The 27,677-nt window shown below is 39.6% G+C and overlaps 1 protein-coding gene across 6 annotated transcripts in view; it reads right to left on the bottom strand.

Moving 5' to 3' along the window:
* Positions 1-27,357, bottom strand: part of PCYT1B (phosphate cytidylyltransferase 1B, choline) — a 56,084-nt gene extending 28,727 nt beyond the window's left edge. For 2 of the 6 annotated variants that reach the window (XM_050936684.1, XM_050936689.1), the window contains exons 1-2: positions 14,317-14,610; positions 424-523 (exon numbers count right to left, since the gene is read on the bottom strand). In XM_050936684.1, the coding sequence (XP_050792641.1) occupies positions 424-523; positions 14,317-14,433 (217 nt within the window). In that variant the 5' untranslated portion in view covers positions 14,434-14,610. Of the gene's footprint in view, positions 1-423; positions 524-11,178; positions 11,309-14,316; positions 14,611-27,159 lie in introns of those variants that run through there. The other 4 variants (XM_050936687.1, XM_050936686.1, XM_050936685.1 and 1 more) reach the window with 4 other exon arrangements.
* Positions 27,358-27,677: the final 320 nt, after the last annotated feature.

The following is a 27,677-nucleotide window of genomic DNA, read 5'->3' as shown; positions in this document are numbered from 1 at the left end:
GAGATATATCACAGCTGTGATGCAGAGACCATGAAGTGTGTTTCGAAATTTGAGGAAAACACTCATTTTAGCCAGTATCCCATATGATTTCAGTATGCAAATAACCTGTGTGTTGAAATTTGCTGAGTTACCTCTGATGTCCAGATCTCACTGCCCAGCATTTTTATAATTGTTCAAAAATTAAACTGTACATTTAACAACTACATTAACGTGAGTGGTCTGTATCTCTAAGAAAACATAAATATCCTTTTGTTACAACTCCCTGAGCCCCAGTCAGGTAACATATGCTGCTCCTCCTCCCAAATGACGAGTGCTTTTGTAATAGTGAAATACATTCACAACTGAAAGGCTGTGTCTGTGGAAACTGCTCTTAGTGCTGTTAATGCTGCTGTCAGCAAAGACGTCCAATTAATCGAGACTCACCTGGTGTTCCCAGGCGGGCCTGAGTGATGGTTAGTTTCTCATGTGGGGCTTGGCACTGACAGCTTATTTCATCTGCAAATGGAGCAGGTGCAATCAGAGTCTGGAAGGCAATGGAGGGGTGTAGAGAGAAAAAAACAAAACAAAAATTACATGAGCAAATATCTAGTTCATTCTTCAAACAGGAAGACAAACCTGAATCATTTCATTGTATGTCAGCGAGTCCTACCTGTGCATAATGATAGCTTGTTTCCTTTTCGAAATCGCTCATGAGCTCACCCAATTTATACAAAAAGCATCAATTAAGTACTGAGGAGACTATGGTGTTTTTAAAACACCATGCAAACTAAACCTTGGTCTTAGTCAAGAAGCTCTAATGTTTTGGAAGTGGTTCAGGAAAATAAACAATCTATCCACACACTGAATTCAGGTCTCTCTGGTTACCAGCCCAGTGTGTAAGAAGCTTAGTTCTTGGACTGTCAATTGTAGGAGCTTTCTCTTTCCCTGGGCTATGTCTTGTCTACTGAGGAAATCCAAAACAATCAGCTGGCACAGTAACTTGTCTACTGGAGGACAAGTTGAGTAGGGTTCCATTCTGGAGGGTGAGTAGGGTTCCATTTTCCTTAGTGTCTTTCCTGCAGTTTTCAGATAAAACATCTACTGTTTGTATTTATTATGTGAGCATAGCATAGTTGCACTTAGATCAGTGTCCAGGAGATAAAATGCTCAGTTATATTAGAAGTAACTGAAACTGATTAGATATTAGGATTTTGGAAGGCACTAACGGACCATCTCCTCACTAGCTTTTGAGTGGATTGGGCACAAACTCCACCCACTGACAAAAACTAGATATAAACTACCTCTGTTGAATTTTTCATGAAGCAAGCGTCCTTGATACTTCATTTTATTATTGACAAAGGGCATACAAAGTCAGGGCTGGACTAAGTCTGACTGACTTATCTGGAATTTCTTTCATTATTATTATTTTTTTGTATTGCAGTAATACTTAGACACCCTAATTGAGGTCCGAGCCCCATTTTATTAGATGGGGCTATATATACATATACTAAGAGACAGTGCCTCAAGAGTTTAATCTTGAAAGGTACAAGAAAGACAAAGGGTGGGAGAAATGAAGTGGTATATCCCCATTTTACAGATAGGAACCTCCTGATGCAACGAGAGATTGAATGTTTTGTCAGGAAGTTATTAGCAATTATAACCTTGGGTATTAGATGCCTTGCACCTTGTGATTTATTAAGGGGGGAAATACCATTTGCTTGATAGTTTTGAAATCCATTAGTTGAAAGTAGTAATCAATTAACAATAAAAAAGCAAATACATCCCCTATTAATCTTTGGGATTTCATGACCTTGCATCATCTGTCTTGTTGTTTTGCTCTTTGGAAGAGACTGCATGGAGCACACCCAGTTGTCATATCTGTTATCTGAGCACTCATTATTGGCCATAACAAAATATTTCTTGCCCTTTAGTTACATTTTTCAATACTTCGAAGATTGCTATGTCATTTAGTGGACATTTTTCAGCAATGCCAGACCACTGTGTCTCCTTTTAGCAAAATTTTCCCACTTACCTCTTTTCTTTTCTTGGAATGGCTGATACGGGTTCACACTGGTGACTAGCGTTGCTCTTAATTTAGGCCATTCTTGTAAATATTTATTTTTTTTGATGATGAATCTCCAAACTTAAGAGGCACTTGCAATGGGACCCTTTGTTTTGTGACCTAAGAGGGTGGCTTCCACTGTTACATAAAGGTGAACCCTAGGATTTGTTTGTAGCCTATCTTGGTTGGGATTCACCACCAATATTGCTTTTATAAAACTCTCATCACTCCTACAGATTTAAAAAATCTCCTGTATTGCAGTGACGCTGCCCTACTTTCACTGATGCCTTCATCATGTTAAATGCAGCTGCCACACACTGACAAAATTAAAAATAAAATATGGGAAAATCAGACTTTCTGTTTGGGTTCTGTGGAAGGGAATCCTGCTCAACTAGCTGCCCACATCGCACAGTGCACACTCGTTGCTTTATTTTCTAATCACTGTCTTTTGGCTTCTGTCTCCGTGAGTGTTGAGTGCTAAATTGCCTTTTTATCTCCAAGCAATGTCAAGTTACACAACATCCCACACAGGCTGCTTCATGCTGGGATAAAGAGGAAGGCAGGAATGTTAAAACAATAATGTCTATGGTCTGAGGCCTGCAACTGGTCATCACATCCGAGCTAGGTACAGGCTGTTTCCTGGGAGATTATTTGAAGAAAATAGGTCTGGTTTGCAGCAAGAGGTTTTTTTATTTTTATTTTTTTGCTAGTCAAACAGAGTAAACCTTTTACCCATATACATTTCTTTGCAATACTGAGCAGCTTTTTCTCTCGGCCCCAACTAAAGCCAAGTAATCCTGATTTAGCTTCCCACTAGTCTGGGTCTTGTTGGAAAAGGTCTTGCCAATTCTTTTCTTACCATGTGACTTCTCAACCTTCAGACATTAAAACGAACAGTAATTAGGGACAAGTGACTAAAATCAGGAATATGTCAAGGAGGAACACACATTCAGAAATGCATACAAACAATGTGCTTATAGATCGAACAGAATACAAAGGAGACTCAATTGGAACCTGAGGCTGTGTCAGTGAATCTAGATGAGGAAAAATTGTAGCTGAACCTTGTCACTTTTGGAAATGGAACTGGCCATCCAAGTTACTTAGCCCTTGAACGCTGAGGGGAGTAAATTGCAATGCCTAAATGCCTTTAAAAATCTGGGCAAAAGTGTCAAATTTAGCCCTGGGCTATAGTAATTGTAAAGACAATGTGAAATCATCCTGACAACACTGAAATTCCCCCTTCCCCTTCTAACAGCTTGAAAACTGTTTCAGCTAAACTGGAACCATAGTATAGACCAGGCTTGGGTGGCCCAAACTATTTTTATTGAATCAGTTTCAAAATCACCTTCAACCAATTCAGCAAAATCAGTGGTTTTGAAATCACATAAGTATAAATCACAGGTGACCAACCTGAGCCTGAGAAGGAGCCAGAATTTACCAATGTTCATTGCCAAAGAGCCACAGTAATATGTCAGCAGCCCCCCATAAGCTCCCCACTCCCAGCACCTCCTGCCCACCAGCAGCCCCACTGATCAGCGCCTCCCCCTCCCTCTCCACACCTCCCGATCAGATCAGCTGTTTCGTGATGTGCAGGAGGCTCGGAGGGGGAGTGGGAGGAAGGAGGACACGTCAGGCTCAGGGGAGGGGGCGGGAGGGTGTGGAGTGGGGGCAGGGCCTGTGTCAGAGCCAGGGATTGAGCAGTGAGCACCCCCCAGCACACTGGAAAGTTGGCACCTGCAGCTCCAGCCCCAGAGTCGGTTCCTATACAAGGAGCCACATATTAACTTCTGAAGAGCTGCATGTGGCTCCGGAACCACAGGTTGGCTACCCCTAGCATAAATGGTTCAGGCCACCCAACCCTATGGCTCCAATTAGTTTTTTAAATGGTTAGAATTTGTCGGGAAATCTCCCTGGTGTAGACAAGCCATCTCCCTTTACCTGAAGATCCCTGTGCACCAGCTGAGCAGTGGATCTAATTTTGCGTCTCCCTGCCAATCAAATTTAGGTGTGGAGGATCTGGCACTAGGAGTGGTTTGAGATCCACATTATCTCTGCACCTGGTTTTTGCCCATTCACATGAGTAATCTCTAAGGTCCCCATGTATTCTTGGCTCAGTATCCCTAGCTGTGGCTGACAAACACAGATCAGATTATTTAGTTTCTTTTTATTTGAGTGCACAAAGAATGTTGCAATAACAGGGCTTGCTTGCTTGCTATGTCCCCACCAAGGAAATATCTCTTTCCATCCATTTACCAGCATATTCTATTTCAAACAGATTACCAACCAGGACACTGAAGGTAACTGTTTTCTCTCCATTTATCCCCCTCTGCCAGCAACTGCAGAAAAACACTGAGCCAGAGAAAATGTAAACAAATAATAATTTAGTTCAAAAAGAAGAATATTAATGAACAGTGTGGTTAATTCTGCCATGGTGGCATCTACCTGGATATAGTTATTCAGGAACTGCTGTCTGTTTCTGGTGCAGTTCCGATGCCTGACATTTGCAGCGGGAGATGGGTGGAGGGGGTGTCGGGGGGGGGAGGTTGTTGCAGAATATAGCCTGGCTCCTTATTTTTCTTAGTGTTTTATGCCCTGATTGTTGAATCCTAGCTGATTTACTGTTGAAAAGGACACAGGTGAACAGAGGCAATAATTTATAGAAAATTTTGGAACTGACTTCCTCATTTTTTCCCCTCAAAAAGAATAGTTTTTTATAAAGGGTTTGAGTTCCCTTCCTCTGACTCTGTATACTCGCAAGGAATTCAAATGTCTCCAAAGGGGAGGAAAAAGCATCAGAACGCTTGCCAGGAGAAGCCCCCAGTCCAGATCACTTCCTTAAGCTAGTAAGAATAGACCTATAGGCTCAGCTTTCCTCTTCTTACCAGGGAAACTTTCTAGGAGAGTTTCTCTGAGATTATGACGAGTTTGCTGAGATTTCTCCAATTACTCTGAATAAATTCATTCAACACAGTAGAACTGGCAGAGCTATACAAGGAGGAATTTGGCTTCTGGATTCTAAATCAGATAGCTGTACAACAATTATTAAAGGCACGCTGCCTAAATATATTTTACAAGGTGCTGTTACTTGTAACCCCTACAATTTCTATAACTTTGAGAGAATGGGGTGGTAACTGATCTAAGGTTAGGGTGACCAGATGTCCCAATTTTATAGGGACAGTCCCAATATTTGGTTTGTTTTTTTTTATATGGAGACCTATTACCCCCCACCCCCGTTACAATTTTTCACATTGCTATCTGGTCATCCTGTGTAAGGAACTCTCTCCCCTTCCCTCTATTGTAAAACTGAGACAACAGACCTGAGGAGCAGATTGTATTTGCACCTACTTTGTGTAGGTCATCAGCGGAGAGACCTACTTTGCAAAATGATCAATGTTTGGCTGTTTTGGGTTAAAATGTACTTTAATCTTGGTTGCAGGGGTAATGAAATGTTCATCTTAATTGTATAACAAAAGGGCAGCAGATTTATCCTTAGCCTGCTCTAATTCAGGGGGGTTACCCTAAGCTTACCTCATTTGCTAAGCAGGGAGTAGGGATGCCAACTCTAAGTGAAAGTCAGAGGAGGTGGAGGCAGGGGTTTTTACCTAGTGGCGTGACCTCTGTTTAAGGAGTCCTAGAGATCATTTTACCCTCCCTCTCCAGTGTTTAAAAATAAACTCAATCGAGAGTCCTTATTTCTGCTCCGTAATCACTACTGCTGAAATCATTGAGCAGGTTTAGAGTCCTGAACATTAGACCTGGTTTGTGGACAGTGTCATGGTGAAAGGCAACATAGTGGATGCAGCAACAGTGAGGTTCCCCGCTACCCAGTGAAATCGCTTAAAAAGTGGGCTAAGTGGTGGTTTGCATTCTAGCATTGCGGCTAGAGGCAGTGAGCAGTGTGAGCGGCAAGCAGAAGCAGCGGTGAGGAGTGGCAGGGATGACTGTGGCAGGGGTCACCTGTGGCAGCACTGGCATCGCGTGACCATTTCCCCCCTTCAGGAGTGGGAGGTGAAGCCGTGTCAATGCACTGCTGGATTCTGTGACTTTGCTGACCTCACACAACAAACTGTGAGTGGGTGCAGTGGAGGGAAAGGGGAGTGGTATGTTAATGGCCATTGTCCATTGGACTTTCACACAGCAAGGTGGCAAACTGAGGCAAAGGACTGCCCAAGATACCATGGGGGCAGGTGCTTACTTATAGTTTGCATGCTTTTGAGTCACTGTGGCATTTTCCCAAAGTAATACTGTGTTCCCTCTCTCATAATAAAAGTTTTCTTTTGTTGTGCAAACACTCAGTGCTTGTGAGCGGGGATGTCTTGCCTCTTAGTGAATGTCTACACAGTGTTTCAAAACCCACAGCTGTGAGTCTCAGATTCTAGGTCTACAAATTTGGGTTTGTCCTACGGCACTAAAAAAAAGGTGTATAGGCATTTGGGCTTGGCCTCTGAGGCCCAGAGAAGTGGATAAATTTTAGAGCTCCAGCACCAGCTGCAATGTCTACAATGCTTTTTTTAGTGCCTTAGCATGAGCCCTGCAAGCCTGAGTCTGTAGTTCTGGCCTCTGAGACCCATTCCTGTGGATTTTAAAATGCAGTGTAGACATTCCCCTGGATGGCTGTTAGGGTGGTGTTTAGCTTCCCCATTTTCTGGGTGGGGATTCAAGGTGGTTCTGTTTAATATTAAGAGGAACATTTATAAAAAAGTTAAGAGGAACTGTAGATCTTGAACTCAGCCCTTTTTGCTGCTGCTATCACCTTGCAGTTTTTCAGTTGGTTTATTTGATATGTTTGACAGCATTTAGTGTACAGTCTGTTTCATTATATCCCTTAGAACAGGGATGGGTTAGTTTTGTTTGTGTGGGGTCTTTCACACAGCAACAAGGGAGAGAAAAAACAGTAAAACCACAGAATTAGCAGAAGGATTCAGGGACAATACTTTACACTACTTTTATCTCATTTTTTAACTTCCTAGATTTCAAGCTGACAGTCTCTTAAAAGCAGAGAGAGACTTTGGACCAGTTCCAAAATAGTACACTGATTTCAGTGGAACTAATCACATGCATAAGGACTAATCATGTAAGGACTTGTAGTACTGGACTCATAGTTTGCAAACAATGACTACAAATCAGGAAATGTGAAAATCTGAGGGGAAAATCTAAAGCACATTCAACACATTCGTTAAGAATAAAATACTACCAAAAATCTTATAAGTAACTGAAGAACGAGAAATATACACATGCTGGGTCTGCTAAAACATGAGCATTCTTTGCAAATGAAGGCAGCAGTTCTCAAACTTTAGCAACCCAAGGATCCCCATTTTGATTTAAAAATTTTCTCAGACCCCCAGGCGCCACCCCTACCCCATCCCTTCCCCTAAGGTCCCACTCCCTCTCCTCTTCTTCCCACTCCACCCTTGCCCCTCCTCGTCCCTGCCTCTTTGTGCCCCAAGTGTGCCCTGTCCCTGCTCCTCCTCCTGTTCAGCGGCGTGCAGGAGGCACTGGGAGGGAGGGGGAGGAGTTGATCATTGGGGCTGTTGAGAAACGCTGCCTTAAGGACTATCTAGGTCTGCCTCTGGGTACTCAAGGAATGCTTCTTGAAGGATCAGGTGTTCAGGGAGTGGATTTTTACTCCTGGGGATAGGTGTCTGATTTAAGATTATCTTTTTTGCATCTATTGTTTCATGATATTACCTCACAATTATAAATTAAAACTATATTATCAGTAACCATTACCCAGCTGAGGTATATTACACTGCAATTACAATTTAACTGCCCCTTATCTCTGTGTACCTCCAGGTAAAGATTCTGCAAGTGGAATTTAGTTAAAAGTTCTGTTGATGATGTATGAACCAGAAGAGAATCCAGCTCATTCTCCCAGATTTCTGTTGGCTCTGCAGAGCTAATATGAATAGAGTAATTCAGAATACTCTATTTATATTTTTAATAATATTTTTTAAAAATGCATCCAATTTGCAAACAATCCAGACAGCGTTTTTTCAAGTACTGTCTGGGCTTCATCCTTCATAAAGTCATGTTATACATTACTAATCTTTGTATAATAATTATTGACTGACTAATAATCATGAGATGCAAGTATAAGTTTCAGAAAGAAAGGAACAATGCAGAAAATTCTTCCCATCATTTTACAAAAGCATGTGGTGATATGTATAGATTCATAGCTTTGTATGGCCAAAAGAGACCATTAGGATCTAGTCTAATCTGCATTTCAAAAAGTGGTTTCTGCATCAAGCCCAAAGGCTCTAGCTCAACCAGAAATGATTGTTTAGAAAGTATGGCATATTTTAGAAGTATGTTGGGTCCCAAACTCAAACAAAGCACAAGTGAAAGAACCAAATATGTACCAAACATCAGGTACACGAGATGGAAAAAGACACAGTTCTGCAATTCAACACTGCCTCGGTACAGACAAGCATTTCATGGGAGTTAGCCACCAACACAGAACCACAAAAGAACAACCTGAGGGCAAGCCATTATTTAATACTTCCATCAACCTAGCAGGATCTACCTCTGGTCCTAGCCAGCTTAATTACATTGCACGGGGCATGAAGTTTTTCATGGCCTTGATCAATGTAATTAAACTGACTAACTTTATAGTGTAGACCAACCCTTAGTTTCGGCCTATCTTTGTATATAGAGCTGGCTGTCTTGGTGGTTTCTATATATGTATTTCTGATAAATGTGAATAGTTCTTAGCTCCTTCCTATGGTTTTTTTCTGCTTTAGTATTTTGTATGTAGTAAATTCCTTGCTTTTGCTGCCTAGTTACACTAGCCTTTTTACTCATCTTCATAGGCTGTGATATAGACATTCACAATAACTGAAAAAAGCATTGTTTGAGAAATAGACAATGTTCAACTGAAACATCAAATTCCAAATAGCATAACACACATATATGTGAGCAAGAAATACAATACATTCTATAGTATATAATATTTGCACCAATTCTCCTATCTTATGTGTGACTCTAGCAAAGTGTGACTCTCTGTAGTTCTATATATCTGACCAATAAATAATGCAACATCTTGCTGCCAGGGGTACAGCATATTTAGATATGTAGCAATGATGTGACTCTCAGTGAAGTGAAAGGCAAATCGCAATCTAATTCTTGGTGGTGACATGCTGCAGGCAAAGAAAAAATATTTTAAGTGTGCCAAAGAAAGTTATGTGCATACAAACAGAGGCCAGATTTGATACCCTTTTTAAATTTTTGGTCCAAAACAGCCAGAAATCATGAATACTAGTTTTGAGTCCAAATACAGTACACAACTTGTGCAGGGCTAAGATCAACCGCATTTAGTCAAACCATGCCCCTTTTAAGCTGTTCAGACACAGCCTTATTACACAGTCATCTGCTCTAATGCTCCTTTTCCCATGACATCTGTACCCCAGCATAGATCCAAATTGAAGAAGAGCCAGTGTCAGGCTCTCTAAATCACACCGCATTGTGGAAAAACAAAAGCATGGCTGGTTTTGTAACTATAATAAATCCCTTTATATCTATAATGTTACTAACTATAAAAGTTAAAATCATATGCATTTGGCATTTGTTGAGAAGTTTACTTGGCATTTGTTGAGAAGTGAACTAGTAAGAATATCTGAAAAACTTCTAGAGCAGTTATGTATGAATCATCCTGAATCATTCGTTTAAATATCAGATCAACTAAAAAGGAAAAACAGTCAGTGATCAAAATATTGAAAGTCAAGGCTAATACAATTTTTAGAAATAGCTTCTTCAAATTTCATACTTAGTCGTATCAGTGGGGAATAATCTCTACAGCCGTTATAGCTCTAGTTTAAACAGTTGTTATAGCTCCACCAAGTTAGACTAATATATAGTAATCTTTCTCATCTACTCTTAACTGAACTGTTAGCGTTTTTCAAAGCTCCTGAATGATTTCACCAACACAACTACCATATTTTTAAAAAATTACTGTAAAAATGATTAAAGCCCCTAAGATAAAATTTTCAAAGTTTCTAAGTGACTTGAGAGCCTAAGTCCTCTTTTCTAAAGGAACTGAAGGCATTTAGGAACCTAAGTCTCATTGAAAGTTAATGGGACTTAGGCTCCCAAGGCCTATAGGTGCTTTTGAAAAGTTTACTGTACAGACTTATTTTGGAAGGAAGAGACATACAGTATGAGTAAAGAAAACTCCCACTGCACTTAAGTGAAAGGTCAAACCAAGTGGCAGTCCTTCAAGTTTGTTTTCAGGTAAGTTTCTATGTGTATTGTTTTCAATTGCAGCATTGTAATTATAAATTGTCACTGCTTCTTTTTGTTGTAGACACTGTCTGGGATTGTCTCCAACCCCACCTGAGGATGTGCATTGTTGTTATTATTTATTTAAATTTTGGTAATTCCCATTGGGCAATAGATGCTTTCTCAACCTGGACGAAGGCAAAGGCCTTGATCCTGCAAGGAGCCAGGAGCTATCCACAGGGAATTAATTGCAGAATCAAGCCCAAAGACTGCATCATCATAAACAAACTAAATAAATAGGTTCAGACAGCTGCATCTTCCAAATTACTCCCCCTCCCCTCCAGTCTTCTCTATTCCACATGCCTCTGCTTCCCAGCTAAATGAAGGGCTTGCCTATGCTGTGGGTTTTTAGCCACCTAGGTAGCTGCATTAGCGCAAACCCCTAGTGTAGACATGGTGCACCAGTTTAAAAAATACAATTTGCACCGGTGCAAATTATTCCATTTTCAAACAAACAGTTGGCGCTTCCATAACCAGACCATGTCTACAGTATAGGTGTATACTGGAATAGCAACACTTGGATAGCTGCACCAGTGGCTAAAACCCACATTGTAGACAAGACTACAATGTAATAGATTGTTTCATTGTCTGAGGCGAAGGTCACTGAAGGAGTGTGAAAAACAGAGCTATTAATTGGCAGGCAGATGCATGAAAATAAGGAACACAGAGTAGGCAAAGTTAGAGGGAAGGATGGAACAGGGAGTATCTACTTCAATATGAATTATTAGTGGAGCCTCTGACTGGCTTTTTTTAGTTCAAAAATCCCAGACAGTGCCTGGAAAAAAAGGAAGTCATGACAATTTAAATAAAAACAGCGCTACATATAGGAAAAAACTCATATTTCAATACACATTGAAACTTACCTGAAAACTGACTTCAGTGTCTCCTGCTTTCCTCATTCACTGAAGGACACAGAAGTTTCCTTTAATCCTACTGCGACACTCCATGCCAAGATGGCGGCCTCCATGACATAAAGTCAGAGGGATTGACTGACTGAAAAAGAAATATTTACATTGTGACAGATATTAATTAAAATATTTGCTGTTTTGGGGAACCAAATAAGCAATTCTTTTTTTAATTAAAAAGCCAATAACAGTAGATATCTACTATACAAAATATCCATTTATGAAGTCCTATTAACTCCTATTGCTTCTGTGAAAATATGTATTGAGCTATGCCAAGTTTCATTATTAATTAATGGACACTTTCTTCAAGCATTTCATGTTATTTGATCTAATTTTGAATATATATATTTAGATTTTAAAAATAGTTTGTTTTTTAAACTGCCTATACAAAAAGTTCAGGGCTCGCTGACTATTCATTACTCTCAGACCAACATAATGACCACCCAGCTGCATGAAAAAAAAATCATTTGTAAATAACACAAACTCAGCTCACCAGTATTACATAATCGCCTGGTAACAAATTAAAATACAGTGTAATAGAATTATAGTAAAGTTCTTTTAATTAGGACTCCCCAGTAGAGAGTCTTGTATCCCAGTTAAGTTGCTGTCCCAATTAATGATCCAACCCAACTCCCATTGACTTCATAGGAATTGGTTCAGCAACTAAGAGAAGAGGCTATTTAAAAAATCTGAAAAGACTTAAAATGAAATCAAGTACTGTGCTGAATAAGAATAATGGACTAGATCCTCAGTTGATATAGTGGCATAGTTCTATAGTTTTCAATGGAGTTATGGTGTCTTACACCAGATAAGGATCTGGTCACATAAACACTACTTTCCATCTTTAGTTGATCTTTATTAGCTCTTTTAATCTTTATCATTTTTGTCGTAAAGAACAAAGCTTAGAAATTCAAGCTTTTTATTACTCTGTTAAGTTCCATTTAACCCGTCTGGCTGTTGGCTATCAATGTTTCCACTTTAAGATACACTTTTGCCAAAAGAGTTCTGATTAAGCAGCAGTCAGGACCATTCACTATCATGGGGATAGTGGACTGTATTCTTAAGTATTCAGGACCATTCCCTATTAGGTGGAGTATATTGTATTCTTAAATATTCTGACTTCTCTATTTCAACACTGGCACATTTCTTTCAGCAAGTATGGAGGTAAGGCAGATATGTAGTCCTACAATCTCATCTTGGAGGTATGAGTTTTCTATAAATCTTTATTCCAAGGGTCTCTATTGTCATTACTGATGTATTAATATTCATGAAGCTCTAAAACAGATCATTATGAGTTCCTGTTTTATTCATGTATTTTGGTTGCCACCTTCATTTCCATAGGAATTCTACTGGAATGACTGATACTGTAAATACTTGCTTCACACTGACATTTCTTCCTTTAAATTCTTTTTATGTGGCAGGATAGAAGGGATATAATGTATTCATAAGTGTTGTATTATGTGGAAGAAAAACCTTAACAAACAGCATTAGTAAACACAATGCAGTACAAACATTAACAAAAGCCCACCCAAAGCCTTTCCATTTTAAATTAACAGGTTTTTTTAAAAAAAAGTTGTTAGTTAATTATAAGAAGAGCTAGTGGAAAATGTTAATTTAGGCCAACTCCAGCAACTGTTGCTATTTGTCAGAACAGTATGATATTTGAAATATAATGTTAAATGTGATTATTGAAGTTGGATTTTTTTAATTGTTTTAATTAAGGTTGTGATTTAATTTTGGTAGTAAATGATCTAATTTCCAGTGCAAAACTATTGCATAAGTCATAGTGTCACACCTTATTGATATCCATTTATCAGGCTTCTTTTATATGTATCATCATTATCCATGCCTTGTGGTAACACACATAGGGAAAGGTTAACAATTACCCTTGTCTAGAATAATAAACCAGACAATCTTAAATGCAGAACAACAATAAAAACATTCCAAATGTAAGAAAGATTAGCACATGAAAATACACAGCTCTAGGATGTTTACACTTAGGCTGCAGCACCCCGAATGGAGCCTGTGCTTGTTTGACTGTGAAGTGGCCTGGGTTGCCTGGATGAGCCTTTTGTCACCTTCAGTCAAAGACTAACAACTTGTTTTATTATCACACACCTTCTCCCCCACCCCAGTCCCATTTCTCCACACTGCTCTTCAAACGGCCTCTTGTAATCAATTGGTAAGCTCTACTCTCCGATATAAAGGATTGGTGGCATTTACCATAATTTAGAGCCCTAAATCTCATTAGAAACCTGCCCTCCAAAGTTCTTTACGACTTTAGAAAAGCAGCAAGTAACACATCATTATCTTGTCTTATTTGTTAAAGAGCTGAATCCTGCCTGATGCAGAATGAACCTGCAGAACTCTGGGAGTGAAACTGAACACTGATGGAGGAAGAGGGTTTTTAATGCAATACATCAGACATACAGCGATAAAGGAATTCTCTACCGTATGTGCAGCCAGCTTCTCTGAATGTACTGTTGTCATACACTAATTATTTAAGATCTGCAGCTCTTCTTTTAATGCAGCTTTCCTGAGTCACATGCTTTCTATACCTGAAGTGAAATCATGGAAGTGTACGCTGGAAATCTCATTAGAACCTTTTAGAAATGTGTGTGATCTTGCCATATCATTTTCCCCCACATGCATCCTTAATTCACTGTCTTTTATTTAGGGATGTGGCAATTCTGCTTATCTGTCATTTTATTTCCCAAAGTCAGCACAAAAACGAAGAACAGGCGAAGATACAATGAACAGCCTTGCTGTAAATCCGAACCTTAGAAAGGCTAAAGAAAAATGCCATTTTTACATTTTCTGACATTGTTATAGAAAGAGACCTGCCATAACAGAATATTAACCTCTTCCTCACAGATAAAACCACAATAATCCTAAATAGTCTGTATTTTTTCCACAGCTGGCACAACAGTTTTTTGTAATCCAAGTGCAGACCCTAAGCACAATCAACTGAGATAGGTTAGGCTGCAGTTGAATTTATATTTACATGTTAAATCTTTGAACAATTGATTCCTTTACATTCTAATAAGGCAAAGAGCTCTTGGGTGACAAATACATGCATCCTTTGTCTTTACTTACCAACCGAGGCTGAGGGCAAGTGTGTTCTATCTCCTCCATGGTTTCTGAAAGAAGCTCATTAGAAAGGGATTTTGGGATACCTGTTTCTGACTCAGCATCGGTGGTGAGCACTGGCATGGCCAGTGAATGTTTGTTTTTCTCCGCGATGCCCTCTCTGCTGTTCTCTTTGCAGCCAGATAATGTTTTTCTTTGTCATGTAATTCCCTCCCCCACCCTCACCTTTCTTCTCTCTCCATTCCCTTGAGGAATTAAAGGTTTTTCTTTCAAGGAGAAGCGAAGAGGCAAGGCCTTAGTTTATCACTATAACAACCAGTCAGCAACAGAGCAGCTGGTGTGGGATACATTATTCTCATTTGCATGAAGTCTTCTGGTTGGTTACTGTCACCATAGTACCACTCCATCTGATGTATGTGCTGTATTGACAATAGATGAAACACTCAGCACCAGAACTTTTGGAAGGAGGGGTTGTTTAGCACGATAGAACTTTTGTTAATGTGAACAAACACGGTTGCACTCTACATATCAGACAACCCCCCTTCCCAAGATACATATTAAAATTCTCCCAAATTATACCCCCATCTGACATGATTAATAGAGGAATGTACTCATTTTTTGCATGTAACCAAGCTTTAATTAGCATTGCACTCTGTTGGATGAAGATTTATAGACAAAAACTGAGGACCACATTTTTATATATGGGGACTAAGATGCATGTGCAAATATCTGTGCATTTATTGCACATACAAAACCCATACCTGCAGCAGGCACAATTACAAATAGTTACATACAGATACCAGATATGCATGTAAAAGCTCTTTCTAGAGTCTAGGTGATTCCTTAAAGTCCTGGCTGAGACACAATGGTAAGGTGACGCGGTGAAGCTTGCATTGCTACTGTCCATGCACAGGGTGTAAGACTGGGAGTCAAACAACTGTCCTGACTCTGCCATTAGCCTGCCATGTAACAGGAGCAAGTCACCTAACCTATATCTGCTTCAATTTTCATGATACAGTGGGATAATACTTAACTCTGAGATCTTTTTCTTTATTGCACTATAAAAGTGCAAAGTATTGCCTTTCTAAATTGAAATCACAAGGCAATTAATAGCTCGATATAGCTGTTAACTAAAGATCAGTGACCTATACAGCATTCTGTGTTGCCCAGGATGTGTACTACTGACATGGTAATGCTGTTTATCTAGAGAGAGTCTTAATTCATCAAGTCTTATGTGGCTTTGCTGTACTTTCTTGACTTATGTCTTTGTGGTTCTTTGGTGCTGAAAGGACAGCTCCTCCAATTGGAAACTTTACTTGCAGAATCTATTAGTGAAAAATAGATATAGAGAGGGACTGTTTATCGGGTCCTGTTCATGCTAACACTTACCTTATTGCATAGTTCTTACTACTGTATTTCCAGTGTCTTCAGTGGCTTTGTCCACTGGTGATTAATTACTGATAGAGCTCCCTTTTTGCTATTCTTTGTGGAAGCACAAAGACTGACTACTAATATTTTTAACACCATGTTATCTAGACCTACTCATCTAGTCACAGCCACTCATGGTAGTAAGCACTGCACATAGTCCTAAATGTTTGAAACTTGCTTCCTAGCACACCACTAAAATCTGCAAAGCTATGTTTTACTAAAGGGACTTAAGAGTTGGACTTTGAAGGTAGCTTGAAAGCAAAAATCTACTGCCGCTCTGTCTTTGACATTTTGGAGGAAAAACAGTCAACTTATATCTCTTACAGGATTTCAGGCTATGGTACCTCTCCAAAGTCAAAAGACTCAGAATACAAATTCTAATTGTTATAATTCAGACCACCAGGTGCACTTAGCACAGAGAGAGAATGAGAAATCTGATAAACAGTGAGTGGCTTGTCCTTCATTGAGCTAGTAATGGAGCCTGTAGTAGAATCTTTGATTAATATGTTTGTTTACTTCTCCCACTAACTGAATATATTTTCTTGTAGTTCCTGACACTTGTACTTAGACCATTTATAAGGATGTATTGAATATGTGATATTAGCATTTATTATCCATTGTAGAAAGGTGAATTGGCCTTCCTTTGACACAGACAGGGAGGAACCACTTCCTGCCCCCTAGTGGGTGGAGCCATGCTAGGCCTGCCCCTTGTGCTGGAAGCAGAGGGTAGAACAGAAAGTATAAGAGGCCAGGCCTCCCGCTCAGTTGAGGAAGAGCCAGTTACGGAGTCAGATGCTGCTTCCTTGCTGCTGGCCCCTGAACCAGGGACTGAACTGTATCAACCCTGCCTCTGGAGGAACACGAGGAGGTGCTGCTACCTGGTGAATACCCCAAGGAGCTGCTGGAACTGCCAGTTGCCGAGTCCCCAGGAGCCCGAGTGCCCATGAGGAATGAAGCACTATGACTAGGTAGGGGTAGGAAATAGCCTAGGGGAACCAGACATTAGTCCAGTTGTGTTTGCTGAAACTACAGACAGCATGTTTGGGCAGGATCCCCACTAATCCAGTGGCGGGGAATCCCGCCACTGTTCGGGCCCTGGGCTGAGAGCCGATAGAGTAGGGTAGGCCTAGGTCCCCCTACCCTCAGCTGCCAAACCCACCCCTCAGATGGCAGCCTTCCACCTTAGGCCACATGGCCTGCATTCGTTTGCTCTCTGCCCCAGCCACGGAGCTCGGCCATAGATTGCTTCTTCTCTGCCCTACCCAGGGGGCTTGAGCCTAACTGTTTACTGTCTGCCAAAGACTACTTTTGCTCTGCTCCAGCCAGAGGGCTTGAGCCTGACTACTTAATATTGCCTGGCCCTGCCCAGAGGGCTAGAGCCTGGCTGTGTTTGCTGCCTGGCCCAATCAGAGAACTGGCTATAGACTCCTTACTGATTTACAGTGCTAATCCCCTGTTGTTTGGCCCTCAGCCGTTAAGTGGCATAGTGAGGCATAGTGGCCTCCCTCTGATGCAGACAGAGAAGAACCGTTCTAAGCCCCTACATCCATAGTTGTAGATTTCTTTCCTGCTTTGATGTATGTATGTGCTTTTTTCACTTTATGTGGAAAAGTCTAATCATTATATGTGCTTGTAGTTTTCAATAATAAAACTAAAATTGCTATTTTGATATAAAGGAAATTTATTTAGTATTCTACAAAAAGTATTTGTGTTATAGATACACAGAAAGTGGCACAGTTTTAGGGATTAGACCTTTGATCCAAAATGTGCCCTCAGTCCAAAATATAACCAAGTATTTTTACCACAGCAAAATGCAAATTAAATCCCTAACCCCTCATGATTAGAGTAGAAATCTGGACAGTGTCTTCTTAAGAAGTGACTTGTTCTTTAGTCATCCTGTACGGCCATTTTATGACACGTAGATTATGGGTTTTCACTACTGATATACCAGATTTTCTCAGACTTGTTGTACACAGCAGTAATGTCAGGATAACTTTGAGTTGATGCTTTTGTAATGAAGAGAATACATTGGTTGGACTGAAATGTAATAGGCTGAAATATGTGGCTTTCAGTAGCCCTTAGCCATGGTGGCTACATTTAACTTTTATTTAAAACATAATTCGAAGATTTTGTTGATCCAATTCAAGCTTAATAAAGGAAAATAGAAATTAAAGTGAGCTGACACCATGATGAACTATAAGAGAACCATGACTCACAATCGTTCTTCATAAATAGGCAGCTTGATTTAAAATGTCATATCAGACATGGCACAGGTAGTAGAGAAGGGGAAAAGAGGAACTCTTCAAAAGGGAGGAGGAGGTGGGGATGAAGAAGAGGAGATGAGAAAGAGCATGTAAAAGGGAGACAATGCAAAAAGAGTGCAAGGGAGAGACTGGATTGGGGAAAGAAAGGAAAAAAAACATAGAGAAGCGAACTCTGAACAAGGCAAAACATGTTTTGTTTTTTGTTTTTGTTTTGTTTTTGATGTTAATAAACCCCCTTGCTGAATCTTTTTTCTTGTAATTGAGTTGCCTATCATTTATTTTCCCTATATGCAGGACTCAAACACTATTAAAGACATTCTCGGGAGAAATAATTAAAAACATGATTAATGAAACACCATGACCTTAATTTGTTATTCATTTCCTTAAGAAACAAATGCAGTGCTTTTTTAGGGTAATATTCACCCAGATATGGAAAGTAAATGCAGGGCCCTTCACATCATGCAGTGGGGCTGAGTAACGTTGGCACTTGGGCAGAGTGTCGACATAAAGCAGTCCTCGGCAAACTTTTCCAGGCATGCCAGTTCTTAAAAGACCAGTGTGGAGAGAATAACTGGCAGAGGCGGGAGTACCACTTGATGTATACTCAGCTGGACCCAGTGGTCCAAACCCCTCCCCATCAGGGAATGCAGAGGGAATGTAGCTATTCTTCCAGCTCAATGGCTGTGTATGAGTTGGCAATGTAAATTTCTTCTTCTTTTCACACTCCTCTTTAGTTAATTGTGCAAAGTCCATTACTCGAGCATTGTGCAGGGAAGGGTGAATTATACTCTTACTTCATTTAAGGTCTGCATATTAAATCATGTCCACATTCTGATTTACAGTTTACAGTACAGCTATTTTTTCATCTTATGGCAGCATTAAATAATGGTTCTCTCTTGCAGTAGTACTACAGCCTCTCTAAACTATACCAATGATGCAAGATAGAAGTGGAATATCTTCTTGCTGCTGCTCATTGTATATCCCAGTTTGGGGGAAAAATCTTGATTAAAATATTTTGCCATTTGTCTGAACAGAAAAAATAATTAATAACCATATGTTGCTCTTTAATAAAGGCCTTTTTATGGAAATGCCTTTATTAAATTTAATAAGGTTAAATCATTAAGGTTCTATAGAAATATGATAGGGTTCTTTAGAAAGTATTCTAAAATATATAGAATTGTACATAGCCTGATATCCTTTCTATAGACTTTGAGTCATTCTATAGAAGGGATACAAATTTCTATAAATTCTCTAGACTTAAAGGACCTGTAAAAAGGTTACCATATTAAATTCGGTCAGACTTTTCTATAAGCACTTCATCCAATGATTTATATGTGGTTTATAAGCATTATTTAGGCCTCATAAAACACTTCTGAGGTAGATAATACTATACTCATTTTACATATTGATAATGGTCCTGATCCCAAAAAGCATTTAAGCATGTGCATACATTTGCTCATGTGAGTAGTCCCATTGACTGCATGGGGACCAGTCTGAGAGAGAGCAGTTAATGTTGCAATCCAAGACAGAACTTATGCACATGCTTGCTTTTAGTCATGTATTTTAGTGCTGTCCTCAACATGATGCTTTAGTGAATTGGGTCCTGACTGATTTGCTTTAGGTCACAAAACAAAGTGATTTTCTCACAGTGCTTAGTCTACCCCCTGGACAATAAAGGGTGGCATTTTCATTATTTTAAAATAATATTCTGACCTAAATTAAGAAATCAGGAAATTCCAAGTTAAGAGCAACTCACATCCTGGGGGAAGAAAGGGAACAACAGTAAAGGTAGAATAGCAGTCTTCTATGAATTAGTGAGTTTTGTTTGTGACAACCTGGATATCATTTTTAATGGAGATTTGGTATATACTTGAGTTCTTGTTTTATATACTCATGTTTATGGCTTTTGAGAAATGTGAATCTACTCGGGAAAGTAATGTAAAAACAGCACCTGCCTACTCAACAGATTTGCTTCTGAGTCATATCTGCTGACTTTAGTGACAAAATAAGATTTTTATGGCTTTTTACTGTTAGCTCTGTACAGCTACCACAGCTAGGAGAATGAGTTGGGTTCTATTCCTTCTTTTGCATCAACAACAGTGCCATTGATCAATTTCTAGTCATTTGCACCAGTACAATACCACTAGACTCAGTGCATGTGGCAAAACATGTGTATATAAAGTTTGCTTATTTTCCAGTGTTCCCATTTATCTGGGAATTTTTAAATACATAGTGAACTAGGTATGGTCAGAAGGCACAAAGCCTGTAAGATTTAATTTACTTCTAACTACATAATTTAAATGTATAGACATCTACACTTCATACAAATAACTTTATTGCAAGGTGAATTATCACAGTCATAAACTCTTGAAAATAGGGGCTTTTAATAGTGGCCCTTTAATACACATTTTGCAGAAGTTACATGAAGAACTTTGCTATGGTAGGGGATCATGCACTCTGGTTTTTGTAGGCCAAACTCATTGCACACACCAGGGGATCTTCACTTCCTCTCCACTCCCACTCACCCCGTAAACACACAAACTCTCATGTGTCATTTTCCTATTCACCTAGATTTAAGTGACTCTGTGTGCCCCCTATTCCCCCATACCAGGGGCTCTATGTTCCCCCATTCTTCCCTTTCTCCCTCATATCCCACTTTCTCCAATGTACCAGGTCTACCAGTCTCTCCCTACCAGGGGTTCTGTATGTGACTCCATTTCCTCCATATCCCCCATTACCTCTTTTCCCCACACCAAGGTTTCCCAATCTGCCCCTGCCAGTGGTTGTGTGTGCCACCCATTACTTCTTCCCCCATATGAGGGTTCCTCATTCTTCCATCCCCAATGACTCTGTGTGTACTTCCATCCACTCAGATCAGGATTCCCCAATCTCCTCTCATCATGCCAAGAGCTCTGTGTGCCCCCATTCCTCCTACTGCAAAGTCTCCCATTCTCCCAATGCCAAGGGATCTGCGTGCATCCCTATTTCCCCTTCCTCCATACCACGGTCCCAAACTCACCAGCCAGGGTGTGCGTGTGCGCGCGCACCCTACTCCTCTCTCCTATCATACCAGGATCCCATATTCTCCCTCCCCCATGCTATGGCCTCTCTATGTATCCGTATTCCCCCCCATTTCCCGCTTCCCCACAAGGGGATTGGGCTTTATATGCACTGCTTTTGTGAACTAATTTGGAACAAAGTTCCAGGTGATGAGCAATGATAGTGGATTTCCTCCCAAGAGGATAACAATTTGTATCTTACACTTGCACTTCTGTTAGATACATAAATAGCTGACCAATTAGTGTTAAGACCAAGTAGACCTACCATTTCTGTCATTAGCTGAGTGGTTGGCTTGATTCTCTTTGCTAATTTTAACAAGCAGGTTTTCATTTATCTGGTTGTCAAGGAAGGACGGATTGCCAACCAAACATTTCTGTAGTCAGATTCATCTGTTCAATGCTGAGGGATGAGACTATGAAGCATTTTGATGAACTCAGCTAGCTGTTAATAGGCCATAGAACCAAAGACATGGGTACAAATTATACACACATGTTCAACTACCTCGTTGACTTTAGAATTTGGCCCCAAGTTAATACTAGAGCTGCATACCAGAAATTTACAACACAGCATTTCAACATTTCCAAAATTGGAGGCCTTAAGAAGAGTTAAATTAGAGCCTTTAACTCCCTATTGGGTTTGAAGAACAACAATTTCTTCTTCATGTCCAAATTCTATTGCTTATTCCTCCTCAACATTGCTAAGATCCATCCTTCTCTCTGTATCCCTCCAGTGTAAGCTCACATCCAGACTCTCATTATGTCTTCTTTTTATTATTACCTCCTCCTCTCTGGCTTCCCTAACATGCACATCTGCTCCTTCAAATCTACACAAAATGCTATTGCTAAAATTGGCTTCCTTGTCCATAGTATTGATCATTTTCTCCCTCACCCATTTTCAGACTGTTTGCTGCATTCTCCTTCTCCACTGTCTCAAGTTCAAGCTTCTTGAGTCTATCTTCAAAGCTCTTTCCCTCTACTACTTGTCCCTCCCTACTTATGCACCTGGCCCTGTTCAGAATCACCCCCAAACACCAATTACTCCACTAATGATGCCAGCCTTTGGTTGGCCATTTCTCAGATTTTCCTACAAATGTCTCCATACCTTCTTCTAACCACCCCAGATGTGCGTACTTTCTGGGTGCATCTGAAAGGATCCTATCCCTGCTGCATTCAAGTTCCCCTCTGAAGGGCCATCTTTGCTGTGATGCTCACATAAAACTTGCTTACTTACTGTTATAAACTTGTGAAATAACTTGGGAAGAAAATAGATAAATTTCTTTTTTAACAAACGTGTGTGTGTATGAAATCACAAATGAGATGGGCAGGGCATGTCACCAGAATGTCAGTTGAGTGACTGTCAGAGAAGATTTTTTGTGGTGAGCAAAAGGAGGGAAAGCACTTTCAGAGAGGCCAGAGAAAACCTTTCAAAGACTCCCTCAAATTATCCTGGAGGCATTTCAACATTGACACAGTTTTGAGAATATCTCACTCATGATTGTTCTACCTAGTGAAGTCTCATCCATATTGCAGCTACAGTCTATGAGCAGAGGAGAAATACTGAGGCAGAGCAGAAGTGCCAGCAGCGTGAATCTCACAGCAGCAGCATGTCTGCTATTAATCAAGTAACCCATAGTGGTATCTCTTATTCAGTGTGCCACAGATAATTCAAAGCTCAAATTGGCCTGATCACCCACTCAGGTGTTAACAAAATCAAATCAATCAGTGATGTTATGGTCATCTTTGAACTCAAAGGATCAACAACTATACTCATAAAATCTAAATAGCACAGCTTATTATTAAGGTCGCCTGACACTTTCTATTATAAGACCTTGTTTTTAGTTGCTTATAATTTTTCCAATCTTTAACCATTTGGGCTGAAATTTCCCAAGCCTGGTGTCTGCATCAGGCTCAGTATTTTTGAAAAATTTCAGCTAAAATGATTTAGCAGTTTCCAAGAACAAGGCTAGGATCTAATATGTTGGTTTACCCATGTTAAATAATTCTGGAGACCTTTTCTTTGAAATGCTCTAGGACCCCCCCTGCTTTGGAGCAAAGACTCAAAATTTGGTAGGGGGAGTGGCATCTGTGTCAGGGAGGTATCTTTTGCCATCCTGCAAATCCACCCAAATTTGGGCAACCTATAAACCTTTGAAAAGTCACTATTTGTACATGCTCAGTAGAGATTTGTTAGGTTTTAGCTGCTAAAATCGCTTAACAGTTCAATCTTAATGAGTATGCTTGAGACTTCCATAGCTCCTAGTGCTGACTGAACTCTGTGTGTGTCATTCCCAAAGAGCTGCTCTGACCTGGGGTAGGCACTGGAATTGAGAACAAAGAAGAGACAGGAATGGGACAGGGACAGGTTTTAGGGGATGGGGCAGAAGGAGTCAAGCTTGGGGGACCTGGGAAGAAGAGTCTGTGCCCACTTCACCACAGAGCCTGGAATGGAATCCAAGATTCATGAGTCTCAGCATGTATCTGGTATCTGAATATATTTGTGAAAACTACTAGCTAAGCGTGTTCCTCTTCCCTTTCTAGTGGTGGTCCACATAGCAGATGACAACCTACTATTGCTATCAGTTACTCCTGTAGCTCATGTGGCAAAGGTCTGTGTGGTGGATATAAATGTTCTAACCCAGCTGAGGAACCAGATAGCGTCAATATGATGGCATGAAAGCTTTTTTTCTCAGCTTACAGTTTAATAAACTACAAAATTACACAAAAAAGCTATGTTAAAAGGACAGGTTGCAAAGTCAAGCACCTAAAAAGTTAGGAAATGCCAGAATTAAGGCTGCCTGTACAACCTTAACTTGGCTCAACTGTATGTATTATGATGGTTTTTAATTACATGATCAATACTATGTTATGTATGGAACTATATTATGTTTCCACAAAACTTTGCCTCATTCAGTGAACAGAAAGGCCTGAGCTTCTCAACGTTGTGTGTAGACAAGGCCAAAGGCAGAGCACAAGAGACTGTCTACTTCTACTATACTGTGGTGCTATGGGAGATGGGAAGGAATATAGTACGATTTCCAGCTCACAAATACAAAATGTAAGACAAAATTTTAGCTTAATATACATTCCTATCCAACACTATGCTTTAAGTATGCAAGCAACATTATAACACTCTACACTGATGATATATTATTTTAATAACGCTTTGCTGGCCTCATCCAAGCATATTCACAGTAACTTCATGAAAGTTCCAGGACTATTTTTATAGTTTATTTTTTGCATTTTACTCAGAATGGACAATGAAACTAGACAATTTTCACTTCCTGGCTGTCATGTACAAACACAGTGTTCGTATTTTTGTGAATTTCACATCTGTATTTGAAGTGAGCTAATATGGGCTGGTATGCCACACTGGTACATCTCATCTTCAGACAAATCAAAGGAGTTACACCCTAGAGTTTGGATAAATGGTCTTCTCTAAACATCAAGAGAGGGCATGGGGAACCTGAGAATAGAATAAAAAACAAAACAAACATGGTTCAAGACACTACCCTGGAGCATAGCCACGTTCACAAAGAAAAGGCTGCAGCAAGAGACTGATACAATGTAGATAAAGCAAACCATGATCCTAATGAGAAGGGAGGAAGACAGACATATGAAGGGGTTTGCAAGCCTAGCTAAAGTGTGAAGGGGAGGTTATAAATAACGTTTGGCAAGCAGAGGGAAAGGTGGAGTGGGATTCATCATTTTCTTTTTCCAGTTTTAGCATGAGGAGAAATTTTGAATAAATACAATAATAATCTATTGTCATTAGGCCAAATGTTGTTAAAAAATACCAATATCTCTATGTACGAACTAGAAAGTTCAAGTGACTATAGACAAGAATGAAATTTGGCTTCTGTAGTTTCACTGTCCAAACTGATTGAAATGCAAAAGAGTAACCAAATATAAATGGTGAAAGCAATTCAGTGTTTAAGTTTTTGTTTTGATAAATTAGACCCTGATTCTGCAATAAGATCTACAAGGGAATGATAGTCTACACACACAAATCTAATGGCAAGACTGGAGCCTTAGTGTGTTTAGTAGTAAGCTACTAATTATTTGAAATGTTATATTATCTGAAACTATATGTTTTATCATGATGATCTCCTTTTATCTACTGAAAAAACTTGAATTAGTGAACACACAGATACTGAGCTAGCTCAGAACTTGCATCTATTTCTAGTTCACCAGTGGGTGTGTATTTGATCTTCAGCCAGGGCTTGGATTATAACAGGCTCTCTGCAATAATGTGCTGCTTATATATTCATTATTCAGTTTTGTGAAACTGTAGAGTGAGAGTGCTGAAAGTGGTTAAAACAGAGACTTTCATGCTGTGGCAATAACTACATGCTTTGAAAGCCACTGGCACCAGAATTAATTGTTAGACATTATAATAATGTAAAGGTTCATTCTCAGTGAGTTTGCTCTGGCTTGTCTTCCCTATTTAATTTATATTATAATATTTTGTATTTTTCTTCTCAGTTTGGAGAGGAATAGGGTTTTAAATAGGCAGGTGGCCAGATTCTGATATCTGTTATAGCAGAGGTTTTCAAACTATGGGGCATGCCCCGTGAGGGGAGCACAGAGTAACGTTCTGGGGGGAGGGAGAGCTACCTCCACCCCCTGACTCACAGTGGGCCACCCAGCCTCTGGGTCAGTATCAGTGCCTCCATGCTCAGTGCTGGCTCTGACCCCAGAGATCATCACACTCATCTTCTGCCACCCTAAAAACCCGAGTGGGGAGGTGTAGGTATTGGAGAGTATAACCAAACATTGCAACTCAAAGGGATAGTGAGCTTAGCTCAAAAAGTTTGAAAACTGCTATGTTACAGTGATGTAAATCCAGTGTCACTCCATTAACGTCAATGGAGTTATTTTGATTTAGTTTAATGTCACTGCAATAAGAATTTGGCCTGCCTGTGGTTTTCAAAAAGTGTTCTCATCAGGCTCGCTTACTCTTCTTTGACTCTTTCAGTGTAATGCAGTCAGGCATAAAACAAAAAGCTGTGTCTGCCACAGTGCCATCTTGAACTTTAACTTCCAGCTTCATAGCCTACTGCATTAGGAACTGTTTGAATCTGATGGCTTTAAGGCTTCATGTCTGCACTTCAGTTTCCATTTATCTTCAGCCTGACTCTAACAGGTGATTTAAAGTGGAGTATGAAGACAGTGTCTAACAGCCAGAAGACCCAGTAAACAGGCAGATTGCTGCAGTTTAAATATAGATGTTTAACCAGAATATTACACAAACATAAATGAAAAAATACACACTTCTTTTTGGTGATTCAATCAGTTAACTATACATGAAAAACAACATGCTTTGGAAACAAACATAACACCTAAGTAGGTTGCACATATATGGGGGAAACCTTTCTCATCAGGATCCTTATCTGAAACCTGTTGTTTCATCTAGTCTCATTTTAAAGGTGTATTCTTCTAAAAATTCCTTGAAGTGTTTCATTTTTAAGGGTTACATTAGTTTAAATAGGTCATGTTGCAATGTGGTATAAATAGCACAGTTTGATAAGTCATTCCTGGAATAGTTACAAAGGGCCAAATTCATCCCTGGTATAAACCCTGATGATAATGGAGTTACAGCAAGACTGAATTCAGACCAATACATAGAAGAAATAAAAAAATTACTGAACTATATGCACACTGAATGTGTGTGCATGTGCATATATACACATGCACTAAAAGATATATAGTATATAAAAGTGATAAAATAATGGTTAGACATTTCTAAACAAAGTATGGCAGTGAAATTTGCTAACATTGCTATAATTTATGATCTGCCTGCATTCTATTAAAATATTACTCCTGCATTTTCAAGAGATTCTAACATGTACAAGTATAAACTTGGTGTACAATGCCTCAACCAGGAAGTATTATTTTAACTATTTATCTTACTTTAATACTATACTTTATTAGGATCAAGTACATATTACAACTAGACATAAAGATGAGCTGATGAAAAAAATTTATTAATGATTTTATTTGCTTTTCTTAAGGCTGCAATGATAATTCCTAATTTTTACTATTCATAATCTGTATGTTTGTTATGGTTTTCAGAAAAAAATGAAAAAAATCTAAATCACCTTTCGTTGAAATTTGGGTGCACAGATATCCTGAGTTTCCTCCTCTGTCCTGCGTTTTTGGCAGCCTACCATCTTCCTTAACTTGATTCTCTCACACTTCTCCTTGCAGCTTTCACATTTCCTTGATCGAACCTTGTGTTACTTTGAGCACAAAATGAAATTTCCACTTCTTGTACTTAAAACAAAGGTCATGCCAAATCGTTCAAGAGAGGTGAAAGATCAGCTCCAACTAATTTGCTGTGATAAGGCCATTTAGCATACGAAGACCCAAATCTGACTTTTCTTTTCTGCAGCCCACAGTCCCTTTTTCTGCAGCACTTGTTATGCTCTGGGAAACAAACTCGTTGTTGTTGTTCCGGAGCTGAATATCAGAACTGGCCCGGCATTAGTGAAAAGGACATTGTTTAATCTGCACTGTCCCACAGTGGAGCTTTGGCAACAATTTGTTTGATAAATTAACTGTGTCATTGTGTACTGACTCAAATGCTGGTACTGCCTGAATGACAGATGTTCTTCTG

The sequence above is a fragment of the Gopherus flavomarginatus genome, chromosome 1, assembly GCF_025201925.1.
Source record: "Gopherus flavomarginatus isolate rGopFla2 chromosome 1, rGopFla2.mat.asm, whole genome shotgun sequence".
NCBI lineage: Eukaryota > Metazoa > Chordata > Testudines > Testudinidae > Gopherus > Gopherus flavomarginatus.
The sequence above is the reverse complement of the archived record's forward strand: the minus strand, read 5'-3'. Positions and strand labels throughout refer to the sequence as shown.